The 13,983-nt window shown below is 40.9% G+C and overlaps 2 protein-coding genes across 2 annotated transcripts in view; both read left to right on the top strand.

The window, feature by feature from the left end:
- The window catches only part of spcs3 (signal peptidase complex subunit 3), a 55,836-nt gene extending 47,757 nt beyond the window's left edge, over window positions 1-8,079 (top strand). Inside the window, exon 5 of the mRNA XM_077570777.1 lies at window positions 7,820-8,079. Within this exon, the coding sequence (XP_077426903.1) occupies window positions 7,820-7,952 (133 nt within the window). The 3' untranslated portion in view covers window positions 7,953-8,079. The remainder of the gene's footprint in view (window positions 1-7,819) is intronic.
- Window positions 8,080-11,988: 3,909 nt separating this feature from the next.
- LOC144054850 (general transcription factor II-I repeat domain-containing protein 2-like) lies at window positions 11,989-13,547 on the top strand. Its single transcript, XM_077570206.1, has 2 exons — window positions 11,989-12,659; window positions 12,752-13,547. Exons 1-2 carry the CDS (start codon window positions 11,989-11,991, stop codon window positions 13,380-13,382), a joined length of 1,302 nt encoding a protein of 433 aa, XP_077426332.1. The 3' UTR covers window positions 13,383-13,547.
- The last annotated feature ends 436 nt before the right edge of the window (window positions 13,548-13,983 follow it).

Genomic DNA, 13,983 nt, shown 5'->3' with positions numbered 1-13,983 from the left:
CGGATCCGGAAGTCGACCAGACATTGTTTACTTTTGAATCCATGTCAGCCATGATATCTGGAAAAAAAACAGGTATAAACACCACATGCATCAATCATCATGACAATAAGGTATTTGTGTAGGGTCATAAATCTTGATTAGGAAAACCCCCTCCTTAATCTAATTAGGAAATACCTAATTAATATAATAAGGAAGTTCCCCCTTAATCTAATTAGGAATTTCCCCCTTAATCTAATTAAGAAATTCCCCCTTAATCTAATTAGGAAATACCTCCTTAATCTAATTAGGAATGGGCCCCTAATCTAATTAGGAATGTCATCAATCAAATGTTGATGTTTGCTCCCTCCTAATACTCTCTCTTGAGTAGATTGGCAGAAGGATGCTGAGTTTCCAAATGCCAGGCAGGTGGTCTAGAGAGGAAGACCAAAGAGGAGGTTTATGGATGTAGTTAAAGAGGACATTGTAGTTGGTGTGAGAGCAGATTATGCAGAGGACAGGATTTGATGGAGACAACTGATACACTGTGGCGACCCCTGGAGGGGAAAGCTGAAAGGAAAAGAAGAAGTTTCCAACTCAAAATAATACAATGACCTGCGACTATCAAAAACCTAGGCCGGCAATCTCCCCTGCGTCTACAGACCAACTTTACTAACTTAGCCTACACCTCTTATTAAATACTTCAAAATTAGGTGCGATATAAAGCAAGCTATCTACCTTTCAACACAAAGAGGAGTTTTTTATAGTGACTGCCAACAAACAGAAAAAAAACTGCATGAAAATCAAATCGAAAATGAAGCGAGAGGGGGAAATTCAAATGCAGATAACATTTTTTAAACAGACAGAGGCATTTTCTCAGAGAAGCTCAGACAAACATGTATCAAAATCACACAAAATGCCGTCAAAAGTAATGGCGGAAACGAGTCAATTGTCGCATTACGCAGACCTAGAAATGATTATTCAAGAAGATTAACTTTCATTTTGCAGTTCCTCAGGTAGCCCTTAAGGTTCCTGATGGCCTCTGTGACTTGCGGGTTACCAACAGTCTCCTCCGTCCCCGAGACCTGAGACTCTTCCAGCACAAAGTTACCGGCATTATCATCAAATGTCATACTGGCGTCAGTTTTGCTCTCTATATGGACCAAGCTCCTTAGTCTTCTTTAGTCTTCTGTTCTTCTTCTTCTTTATCGGCGGTGGCTTCTTCTTCTTCGTTATTGTTTTCTTCTTCTAGTTTAGTGGTTGATTTACAACTCTTTGATGCATAGACCGCCACCTACTGTACAGGGACCATAAAGCGGTTCCATATACATTCAACTTTATACAGTCACTGTAGTTGATGCAATTCAATGCAATGAAAGCAAACAAGCAAGCAACCGCGCTGCTAGCTAGCAACTACGCTGCTAGCTAGCAACCATCGTACCCAACGGACTGTCTACCTATGACGATTACACTGACGTATGAAAACCTACTTCCGTCTTTGCTTTCTCTGCCATTTTTTTCTCCCCCGCATCATTCGCCAGAAAAACGTGGGTCCGTCGGCGATGGACCGACGGACAGTACGTCACTTCCGACTGACCGCCCACCTCTGCTAATGGCACAACCTACCAAGCAAGTTGTGCCACAAAACCACTTTATTTCAAAAGCTATATTTCTCAAACAGTTTATTGAAGATTCAAAGTGATTGCTCCCAGGGATGCAGAACATCCTAAACTATATGAACATATTTTAGTTGGAGGAATTCCTGTAATCCCCTTGCGTAAAAGACACTTTAAGTAAAAATTACTTACTTACTTACCCCGCTCTCCCTACTAGAAAGTTAAAATTAAATTACATTGCACATTCGCTACTTGCACATTCACTAGAGTATGTGGCAGTGGCGCTCTCGTTGTCAGAGGGTGCACAATGAGTATTAGCTCCTCTGCAGACATGCACTTAGAATAATTTTATAAACAAATCATACTATTTATAGTCACAGAGTTGGGGGGCACAAAACTCTGGAGCTCTCCGGAAACTGACCGACATAGCAGTGGATGGCTTTTCGGGCCCACAGGTCTCCCTCCAGCACCGAGGAGGCCGCGAGCGAGCGCACCAGCACCGTTGAGACGTCTCGCAGACCTCCATCATGGTGCGGAGTCTAGAAGGGGTACCCTGCGTCTGGCCTCCCGGCAAGTGCCGCATCGGCGCACTCCTCTGTGTAAGGTCACGGCGAGACCGGCCACCCTCTGCAGTACAACCGCGTTTTCTTTAAATGTGGAAATTGGATTGATGTTCAATTCTTCAATCATCATTTGAAGAAAGAAAAAAAACGGCTCGTTTGCAAGACATGTAGTGCAGTTAGAAAAAAAACAACCTGTGTGGGACGCAAACAAACCCGGGACCTGTTGCTTTCAGAGTGAGTGCCCTAACCACTACACCATGCGCTCATATACGGCCATTGGTGCAAAGTTTGTACTGGCGCAGCACGTGTAGAACTTTTCTGGGAATTTGAGACGGCTAATTCATTGCACTCCACACATTCTGCCCCTTAAACATTGTGTATTTTAGCTCCAGTGCAGTACAGTACATTTCTATCTGGTAATTTTGACGTGGACGTTTCTGCTGCATCACGACTGGAATTCCCTTAGTAGACTAAGCTTTCCAAAGGAGTGAACGGTCGTTAATCGAGCGTTAAAAAATGTAGTGCCGTTTAAGGCACTTTAAATTAACGCGATATTAACGTGATAATTTTGACACCCCTAATATTCAGTGTACATATTCAATACAAAAATGAATACACTCAATAAAGTAAACTTAGTACATTAAGAGCATTCAAGAAAATACATAATTTTATTAAATAGAAAATAAAATAAGAAGTGTATATGTTACCTCAACTCTGTGATTAGGACCTATAGGGTATAGAGACTTTTGCTTATTAAACATATTTTGAGTTTGGTTTTGAAGTTGTTTAGTGACATTGACTGAGCTAATATTTTGATATATTTGTTCCATATCTGACCCCCCTTAATATTTTATTGAAAACTGACAGAGACCCGGACGGCACAATTGGAGATGTAACTAATTTGCATGTCTTGTATAGGCATTGGCCGGTAACTGGTTTGACAATTTACCATGGTTTTTTAAAATCAAGGTTTCAATAACCGCTAATACTGTCTGTTACCAGTAATAAATTAAAGATTGTTAGGAAATTTAGTTGTTTGAAAAGGAGTGCAGAATGAGCAGCAAATTTACTGTAAGTAGCGATCTTGCAGAATCTCTTTTGCAGGATAAAGAATTTGTGAAAGTGAAATAGGGGTGGGCGATATGGTAAAAAAAAAAATCTCAATATTTTTTCAAAAAACTCGACGATATTTTGACGATATTCTATAAAAGAAATCTTGCAAATCTGCACTCGCTTCACAGAATAATTATAGTCAGCATTTTTTAACATCAGCTCTTGTTTATATATTAATTTGCTTAATACATCTTCTGCAAAACATTTTACAACGATATTCTTTGGCAACATTTAACAATGAAAGCTTTATTATTATTTCAAAGTTCTATGTAGGGTATTTTCATAGATTTTTCTTAATCTTCTTAATCTTAACTCTTTGACTGCCAGACGTTTTCAGAAAAGGGATGCCGTGGGTGCCAGCCGATTTAAGCATTTTGACTGATCTTTCAAGGTCCACAGAAAATTATGTGTTTGGACTATGGAAACACACATACTACCAAATGAAAGATTGGACTCTCATCTTTCATCAGAAAAAAAAAGTTTGTTTCTACCTTATTCCGTTTTTCAGTAAGCAACAATAGAAAATGGTTAGTTTCACCTCTGTTTTGAAACAAACGTCTTTTAACGTCTTTGGCACTCCTCCATAGGATTTTACTAAACGTTATTTCACGTTTTTGGCAGTCAAAGAGTTAATCTGTCAATTAAATGTCTTTTATTATTCTATTATAACAGATCTGGTAAATGGTAAATGAACTGGTAAATGAATAGCGCTTTTAACTACACCATATGGTGCCCAAAGCATTTTACAATGATTCACATTCACCCATTCACATCATCACTTTTTAATCTGAAGTAATTCAATTCAATAAGACTTTATTTGTCCCGAGGGGCAATTCACTGGCATATGAGCAGTATTAACTCTTTGACTGCCAACCATTTTCAGAAAAGTGATGCTGTGGGTGCCAGCTGATTTAATCATTTTGACTGATCTTTCAAGGTCCACAGAAAATTTTGTGTTTGGACTATGGAAACACACATACTACCAAACGAAAGATTGAACTCTCATCTTTCATCAGAAAAAGAAAAGTTTGTTTCTACCTTATTCCGTTTTTCAGTAATCAACAGTAGAAAATGGTTAGTTTCACCCAAATGCTCTGTTTTGGACCAAAATACGGAGAAATCAAGCTTTTTGTGAAACGATTTTATTTTATGCACTCTAGTGAATTTGCCACCTTTTTTTTCCATGAATGATGCCACAAACACCTAAACAGTGATTTACTTCTGTAAAACACTACCACCAACAATGAAAAAGTGTTTTTTGATAGCAAAATACGTTTCTTTACATTCAACAGTGTAACAATTTGACAAAACAATTTGGCTAACTATTTACAAATGTGTGCAACTGTGGTACTATTTACAATTGTGTGGATGTTTCAACTACAGTTTTTCTTTTTTTGTAACACTCCCCTGCGTGCAAGGGGACGCAGCAGGATTTACACAACAGATTAGTTTCACTGCGATTGCCCCTTTGCGTGCAGACCCTACACTTTTTTGCCGGCCTTTTTTTCCGGGGAGTAGCAGGTATGTACCAGAGTGTGTGTTTGGCCATCTTGCCATCAAGTCTACTCTCAGGATCATGATACGGTGACCTGGTGTTACGTCTGGCTTCCTCATGTCCTTCAGTTCCTATACCGGGTGGTAGATGTTCTGATCCATCTTATCCACTCCATTCATGGTGGGATTGTAGTCCAGAACCAGTGTCTTCTCCGTGATCAGACTGTACCCACTCCTCCGATGAATATGCATTGTACTCTTCATCGTCCGATTGAACGTCCGCCTGTGCAGAAGTGCTCGGTTGTGCACCGCGTTTTCCGGCGTTAGCATCGCTAGCCGGTGAGGCTTTACGACGTGATCATAGCCGCCGCGTCAACGCTTCCAACTTCGGCGTCAACCTCAGAGTCACCATCATCATCATCGTCGTCATCAATGTGCTCTTTAGCATTGGTCGATGCTTTTCGTCTTTGAAAAAAATGCTCAAGCGTGAGCTGCTTGCAACCGGTCGCCATTTTCGCTTCCTCAGCCATTCTCCCCTCAACACTCTAGCTCCGCCTCACGTCTTCTACTGACGCCTACCCGATCTTGTCCAAAGAAAGTCATCGCTGCCATCTAGTGCCCAAAAATAGCCATTATGCTAACTCGATCTGCTTGATACTTTCAGCAGAGCTGGACAAGGCTTTCCTCCACCCGTTTCCAAGAACAAAAACAAAACAAAAAACATAGTTAACGTCTTTTAACGTTTTTGGCAGCCCTCATTTGGATTTTACTTAACGTTATTAAACGTTTTTGTCAGTCAAAGAGTTAAAAGACAGGCATTACAGGAGCGAACATAAAACATACACAAAATGCTACAATAAAAAAATAGAAAAATGGAAGTGCTCTGTGCTTCACACTAAAGTGCTACATGCGTTCAGTCAGTTTGTCGCAGTTTGGGCAGGCAGGGGTCACTGTTCAAGAGATTTACTGCTCTGGGGACAAATGTAGCCCTCCTCCGCTGTGTTCTACTGCTTGGGCATCTCAGCCTGCCTGCGGCCTGATGGGAGCCATTCAAACATTGGGTGAAGCCAGTGGGAGAGGTCAAGCAGAATTCATTAGGCAAAGCGTAAGGTTTGTTGGTCACAAAAGGAAGACAAGGCTCTAACAGGGTGTCCAATGATTTTTGAACAGACCTTGGTAATATTAAGTAGGCTTGTCCGGTCTCGCAGGGTGATGGAGTGGAACCAAGAGGGAAATGAGAAGGTTAAAATACTCTCAATGAATGTATGATAAAAGGTCAGGAGAATGTCCTTTTTGAGCCCAAAATAACTGTTTCCTGAGCAGATATTGCATTTGATGGCACTTCTTAATGATCATTTCGATGTTGGAGGAAAACCTCAAGAGGCAATCAAATATTGTATCCAAGTATGTGTATTCCTCCACAGGATCACCCCGGATAGTGGTAGTGACAGCCACTGCCAGTTGTCTCTGCTTGTTGGAAAATATATGACCAGTTCTTTGGTCTTAGAAGAGTTCAGCAGGAGCAAAGCATCCTCACACCAGGTGATGAAATCCTGCAGAACCGAGCTGTGGTGTAGATTGGGGGCAGACAGCAACGAGAGCAGGGCAGTGTCATCAGCAAATTTTATCAGATGACAGTTGGGCTGAGTGGGCCAGTCGTCGGTGTAAAGAATGTAGAGCAGAGGTGAGAAAGCACATCCCTGAGGGCAGCTTGTGGAGATGTGGAGAATGTGAGAGAAGGAGCCATTAACAAGCACCCTCTGCGATCGGTTGGTTAAAAAGTTAATAATCCACATGGTGAGCTGGTGATCCAGATTGAAGCGAGTTACCAACTTCTCTGCAAGGATGTGTGGCTGCATGGTTAAAGGCAGAAGAAAAGTCCACAAACAGGAGCCTGGCAACGGGGTCTCTAGAAATTTTACCGATTTGACATGTCCTTCTTTCTAAAATGTGTGCTTCAAACGGGCAGATTAAACTTCCGTGACTTAGTGACGTCAAAAAGACAAGGAAGTGCACTCAACCAGCCCCCTCGGGTTAGTGGCACCACCTCTGCTAAAAGGTTTGTCACGCCCACTGAAATTCAAGAAGCTGGCTGCTCCTTTCTTTTCCTCCCCGTGCTGCTAACCGGACGCTAAGTGGTCTCGACGAGATGGCTTGCACGTTGTGACCGTGCTAGGTCGAATGTGCACATTTGTGTTATTCATAACCGCTTGTAGATGTCAAGTTTGCCACTTATTCACACTTATTCACATTCGCAAATTTGCAAGGTTTTCCTTGGAATATTGCCCCCACCCAATATATATATTCATACGTGGCCCTAATACGCCGTCGTAGCGGTCCACGTTGGAATTTTAAAAGTTAAGACAATGCTCATTTACTATACTTCGCAATTTACACATAACATCAGCAGACTTGTATATTTTATTTATGTGTTTTCCGGACTATAAAGCTATTTTTTTACAGGGCGTTCCCTACACAGACGTTGCTGCTCTAAAGAATTTTGGGAAGCACATAGCAGCAACGTCACAATAATCCCAGATATGAGTCATTGCACAGACAATAATGCAAGCGTTTTTCTTCAGCGCGGAAAGTTTCACTCAAATTTCCCAGTTCAACCACAAAATGTTCCAGCCGCTATCTTGTAATAAGTTCCTGTGTTACAACTGCAGCTTCTTCTCTCCAGACGACCAACCCACATGGTTCAAACATAGGTCACACTGCTGTATAAATGCTTTGCAATTACTAAAAGAGTAAATATGGGACAACTTATGTACATTTCTGACAGTTGATTAATCAATTATTAAACTAGCAACAAAATAAATAAAATTTTGAGTGTTGCATTGGCAAGACATTTATCTATGATGGTAGGTTTGCATTGCAGATGGTGTTGTCTGGCAACAAGCATTTTTTGTTGCCAGCGACTTAAACATTAAATGTATGTTGAGGGGACAGCCATTCCAGTGTCTGTTTGTACATGTATAAACTGACACTTGTCATGATATGTTGTGTGTTTTGTGCCAAGGCCAATAACTGATATGACTGATATTTTTCGTACAGGGCCAACAAGAACATCACGTTGACCCTATCATGGAATGTCGTTCCCAACGCTGGAATCCTGCCGCTTGTAGTTGGGAGTGGATACATCAGTCTTCCCTTTCCTGATAAATATGAGACTCCCAAAAGCTATTAAAATGAAAGAGAATTTCCGTTTATATTTTACAGTGCATTCTCTACTAACAGGCTTATTAAAATAGATTTATAGCCATACTGTGTTAATTCATGTAACTTTTGGTGAGGAATAAAATCGGGAACTGGAACCGTTTTGATCCTTTTTTTAACATCTCAGACAGGCTATACAAGCTATGTTGTTTGACAAATTGAATTTTTTTTTATACTGTAATGGTATTGTGATACATTTTACTTTATACCATCAGGGGAGAGGGTGTATGACAGCGTATCAGGACCACGTATAAATATATATTTTTCAGAAGGCGGGGCAATATTCTGAGAAAAAAACTCTGAAATTTACGAGAAATACACGGTGTGCTTCTCGGATGTTTATGCCAATACTTTTCGGTCGGGTTTTCAAATAACGAGATAGTAATTGCTTTAGCAGAGATTAACCATATCATTAAGCATTCGCTCTTTGAACCATTAGGTACGGCTAGCGACGCCTCGCTTTGCAAAGGTCCACACCCCGAGGATCACGCATTTAGGTTAATTTGTTAAAATAAATATTTACTTGTACATTTATGTTTCCAGATTATTATTTACACATTCAAACATTTTGGTATTTTTTTGTACAAGTACCTAAAGTTGGTGTGTTGAATCTGCTGCTCTCCGTCATGCACTTGCATTTACCTAAAATATACTAGCTTCTGATTGGTTAGTGTTTATTCAGCTGATAGGGGATCAGGAAGTGTTGTAGCTTTAGCTGCCGTGTATGACAAGTAAAGTTTAAATTAAGAACGATTCCCTCCCCATCCTTTTTATTTTATAGTCCCATTAACCACCAACGAATCCTCACTTTAGACTATAGTTACGATACGTGTATTTCTTGTAAGTTTCTGAGTTTTTTTCTCACAAATCTGCCACTTTTTAAAGTCGCAAATTTGCCACTTTATAAAGTGGCAAATTGCAAGTTTTTTTTCTTGGAATATTGCCCCCGCTTTCTAAAAAAAATATATATTTATACCTAAATATACAGTATATTTATACGTGGCCCTAAGATGCCGTCGTAAGGCAGTGCTATGGTTTGGTAGAATTTTAACACATACAACACTGATCACACTTTTTAAATGTGTTAATCTTTTATTTGTATAGCACCTTTCATACTTAATAGCAACACAAAGTGCTTCACAAACACAAACCCTCCCACCCGCGCGTTCTTTGTGGACCCCGGGATACCCAACTCCTGTGGGTTAACGTAGGTGCCATTTAAAAGCTCTTACACAAATGTATGGCTGCTGAGGCAAGTCTTAGCACATATAGTTAACTGAAAAAGTGCCATCACGGAGGGTTTATACTGTGCACTGTGACTGTACATCAGCCACAGGGACAGCAAGCAGCTTGAAGTCGCAGAGACAGAACCGCATGAGGACTGCCTTACCACAGCCAGAAGACTTTTCAAGGGGTAAAATTCAGGGTAAGACTTTATTATAGCGATTGTTAGTTAATCATTTTTTAATGCATTAGTGAAAGATGAAGTCATGAAAACTCATGTTGAATTAATAATTAGAAAATTTTGAAAGACTAGGAATAAATCTTTTCATTTTGTTAGTTAATAATTTGTAAACACATGTTATTAGAACCCAAGTAATTTGTAAATACATCTCTTCTGCTGCAAATCATAAGGAGCAAGTGATTTGTAACTCATTTTAAAACTAAGTTCCAATTATTTGTGATGTGCAATGCAGTCATGATGCGCAATAATTAACACGCACTTGGTATGTGTCATAAATGCACAGGTATTAATCAAAGAAAAATACATTTAAGCCTAATAACGTGTGCTTTTGGTGAAATTAATAGTCGACTGAAACATGCTAAAATTGCAAATGTTTATCTTTTTTTAAGTTTTTTATTTTACGTATTTGTTCAAAAGCCTTTTTGTTTTTTACTTGTTAATTACTGGAAAGGTAGTACACATATTTGTGTAATCCATTAAAGAAATTAGTTAAAAAAATTTATAGTTTATGTTATAATTTGTTATCTTGTAGTGGTACTGATTTGTGTTGGCTTTTTACACCCTCTTGTGGGAAAAGGTGTATTACGTCTTATTCACTTGTGTTGACGTCAGTTTGCAATGAGACTCCTGAAGAGCACTTACTCGGTGGAGGCGTTGGCCCACGTAAGGCAAATCCCATAGTGGAGAAGCTCCCTTACTGTCTAGAATGCTAATGAATTGCCGTGCATCCGCATATAAAGAGCAGTTCAATGTCATATTTCCACCATTTTTTATCTTTTGTAGAGCAAGCACGCATAAGAAATGATCCTAGCTTCTCCTTTTTGTCAGCAGCTCAGGCTAAATCTGTGTTTTAGAAGTGAAAGGAAGAAAAGTTAAATACTTTATTATTGAGTCAATTAATGGTAACACAACATTGCCACTCCCTCCAATGCTAGCATGTGATATGATACCTAAAGATCGTTCCGAGATTCCCTCACCTGAGATTGCACGGTACCACCCACATTGAAAGGGACTGTCTCACAAATTACATCCAATAGACCCAAATGCACAAATGATGCTGCTATTAGGTAGGGACATCCTTAGACTGCACAAAGTGAGAGATCAGTGCAATGGGCCTCACAACGCACCCTTTGGCCAGCGACTCGACCTTGGCTGGGTCATCGTGGGTAACGTGTGTTTAAATGGAGCACACAAATCAGCTTTAGTTAAGACATACAAAACTAACACATTGATCAATGGTCGTTCATCATATCTCAGCCCATGCACCAACGTCCTGCAGATAAAATAAAATTCCGTTAAGCTTCTAAAGGACATCCAAGACTGCGCAGATAGTTACCAAGCAATAAAAACTGACAACCTTGGCGACACAGTCTTCATCAAGAGTAGGAATGATGAAAAACTCACCCCCTCACAGCAAGATGAACAGTTTCTCACTATAATGCAAAACGAAATGTATCAGGATGAGACAAACAGCTGGGTTGCGCCTCTTCCCTTTATTACTCCCAGACAGCGCTTACCAAACAATCGTGAGCAGGCTTTAAAAAGACTCAATACACTAAAACGAAGCCTAGTCAAAAAAAACTATAATGAGAGAGCATTTTGTGCAGTTCATGCAAAAAATCCTCGACAATCAACAAGCACAAGTTGCACCTCCCTTAAAGCATGAAGAAGAGTGTTGATACCTCCCAATGTTCGGGGTGTACCATCCACAAAAACCGAGTCAGATTCGAGTGATTTTTGACTCAAGCGCCAAACATGAGGGCATCACACACAATGACGTCCTCTTATGTGGCCCAGATCTCAATAATGCCTTGCTAGGGGTACTCATAATATCCCGTCAAGAGCTCGTTGCCATTACCGCAGATGTGGAGCAGATGTTCTACTGTTTCACAGTTAGAGCGGACCATCGCAACATAGAGTACCGCATGACAGTTCATGTGTTTGGAAATTGACAATCTCCCTCTGTTGCAATATACGGGCTTCACAGAGAATCACAAATTGGAGAAGAGGAATACGGCCAAGATGCAGTGCACTTCGTTACCAGGAACTTTTATGTGGACGATGGCCTAATCCAGATATGGGCAAACCCCGGCCCGCGGGCCAAATACGGCCCGTTATGCTTTTCAATCCGGCCCGCCGAACTTATCCAATAAGGCTAGAAAAAAATTCAAAATCATTAATTTAATTTTGTCCCTGCAATGCCCGCGTTTCACCAATAGGTGGCACCAGCCGCGGCACCAGGATTTTTATTGTGGGTGGGCCTGAGGAAAAATGGATGGGCCAGAGAAAATATGCAAAAAAAAAAAATTCCCTTCATGTTCCTAATAGTGCTTTACCGCGGGTACCCAGGACAGCGATTAAGTTGTCGCTCTTAACACACATATTATGGCGTTATTTCGCTTCTTTAATTACGAGGGCGCAGAAAATAAAATCGCTGGCGCGGTCTCACGTAAAGTGAAGGACTGCTGCATCAGTGGAGTGTAGAATATTACTCTTTGCTTTACTTTCTTTTCCCCGTTGCCATCTGACCCCGTCTGTAGAAATGAGCGGACCAAAGAAAAGGAAAGTGGACGGTGAGGGCCGAGTGTTTAATAAAGAGTGGACAACACGATATTTTTTCACTGAAGTCCGATCAACGGCTGTATCTCTGATATGCCAAGAAGCCATTGCGGTTTTTAAAGAGTACAATATCAGCCGTCACTTTGCCACGAAACATGCAAATTATGCTAGCAAGCAGTCAACACAAGAACGGGAGGCTACTGCACAGAGGTTGGCGGCTAATTTACAGGCTCAGCAGAATTTTTTTCACCGACAAACTTCAATTCAGGAGTCAAGTACCAGGGCAGGTTTTTTGCTGGCGTTCGAATTGGCGAAGGCTATTAAGCCTTTCTCCGAAAGCGAGTTTTTGAAAGAATGTATGGTAGAGACAGTAAGTCTCTTGTGTCCGGAGACCAAAGGCAAGTTTGAAAAAATCAGTTTATCACGCAGGACAGTGACTCGCCGTGTGGAACTGATTGATGAAGATATAGTGAGCACGTTAAATAAAAAGGCGGGGACCTTTACGTTATATTCACTGGCACTTGATGAAAGTAACGACATAAAAGACACTGCTCAGCTCCTAATTTTCATCCGAGGGATAAACGACAGTTTTGAGATAACTGAGGAGCTTTTGAGCATGGAGTCGCTGAAGGGGAAAACGCGAGGAGAGGACTTGTATGCACATGTGTCTGCTGTCATTGAGAGGATGAAGCTTCCTTGGAGTAAACTTTCCAATGTCACCACGGATGGATTGCTAAATTTAACAGGAAAAAACGTCGGAAAAGGATCCAGGATAAAGTGAAGGAGCAAAACCCTGAGCAGGACGTTATTTTCCTTCACTGCATCATTCACCAGGAGTCTCTGTGTAAGTCTGTGTTGCAGCTTAATCACGTTGTCGATCCAGTTGTAAAACTTGTTAACTTCATACGAGTGAGGGGACTTAATCATCGTCAGTTTGTTACACTGTTGGAGGAAACCGATGCGGGTCACCAGGACCTACTTTACCACTCTCGTGTCCGCTGGTTAAGTTTGGGAAGAGTGTTACAACGAGTGTGGGAGCTCAAAGAGGAGATAAGCTCATTTTTGGAGTTAATGGGAAAATCCGAAGAATATTCAGAGTTGAGTGACGTGAACTGGCTTTGTGACTTTGCGTTTGCTGTGGACATATTTTCACACCTGAATGAGCTGAACGTGAAGCTACAGGGGAAAGATCAGTTTGTGCACAACATGTACACAAATGTGAGCGCCTTCAAATCCAAGCTGATTTTATTCTCCAGACAAATGTCAAACAAATCTTTCGCTCATTTCCCCACACTAGCCGTGCAGAAAGGGACCATCCAAAACACGAATAAATACTGCAAATCACTGGACAACTGCACAACATGTACACAAATGTGAGCGCCTTCAAATCCAAGCTGATTTTATTCTCCAGACAAATGTCAAACAAATCTTTCGCTCATTTCCCCACACTAGCCGTGCAGAAAGGGACCATCCAAAACACGAATAAATACTGCAAATCACTGGACAACCTGCACAGAGAATTCTGCCATCGCTTGTCTGATTTTAAACAAATTGCCTCATCACTTCAGCTGGTGTCCTGTCCCCTGTCACAAGAGCCTGAAACAGCACCGCCGGAGCTGCAGTTGGAACTGATCGATCTTCAGTCTGACTCTGCTTCAAAGGAGAAGTTCAAGTCTCTTAAACTGAATGACTTTTATGCCTCACTGAACGAAGCCGCGTTTCCAAACCTCCGGAGGACGGCACAGAAGATGCTGGTGTTGTTTGGCTCAACCTACGTGTGTGAGCAGACGTTCAGCATCATGAACATCAACTAGAAAAAATCCCGCGGAAATTTTGAATGGGACTGCTGACTCTTGTAAATGAGCTGAACAGTTTAAAATTTAAACCACTGGAATCGCTCAAGAAATGTGGAAGTTAACCATAATCAACATCAACTAAAAATATCTCACTGTCCCTTTAAGAAAAATGCACTTTCACA

This window comes from Vanacampus margaritifer, chromosome 7 (assembly GCF_051991255.1).
Source record: "Vanacampus margaritifer isolate UIUO_Vmar chromosome 7, RoL_Vmar_1.0, whole genome shotgun sequence".
Classification (NCBI taxonomy): Eukaryota; Metazoa; Chordata; class Actinopteri; order Syngnathiformes; family Syngnathidae; genus Vanacampus; species Vanacampus margaritifer.
Note: the sequence above shows the minus strand (reverse complement) of the source record. Positions and strands in the feature narration are given on the sequence as shown.

Bases quoted from the DNA above. Each gene is read 5' to 3' on its own strand.
- LOC144054850 (XM_077570206.1), top strand. From the start codon at position 11,989: ATGAGCGGACCAAAGAAAAGGAAAGTGGACGGTGAGGGCCGAGTGTTT. The intron at 12,660-12,751 runs GTATGCACATGT...TAAATTTAACAG, and splicing joins AAAACGCGAGGAGAGGACTT to GAAAAAACGTCGGAAAAGGA.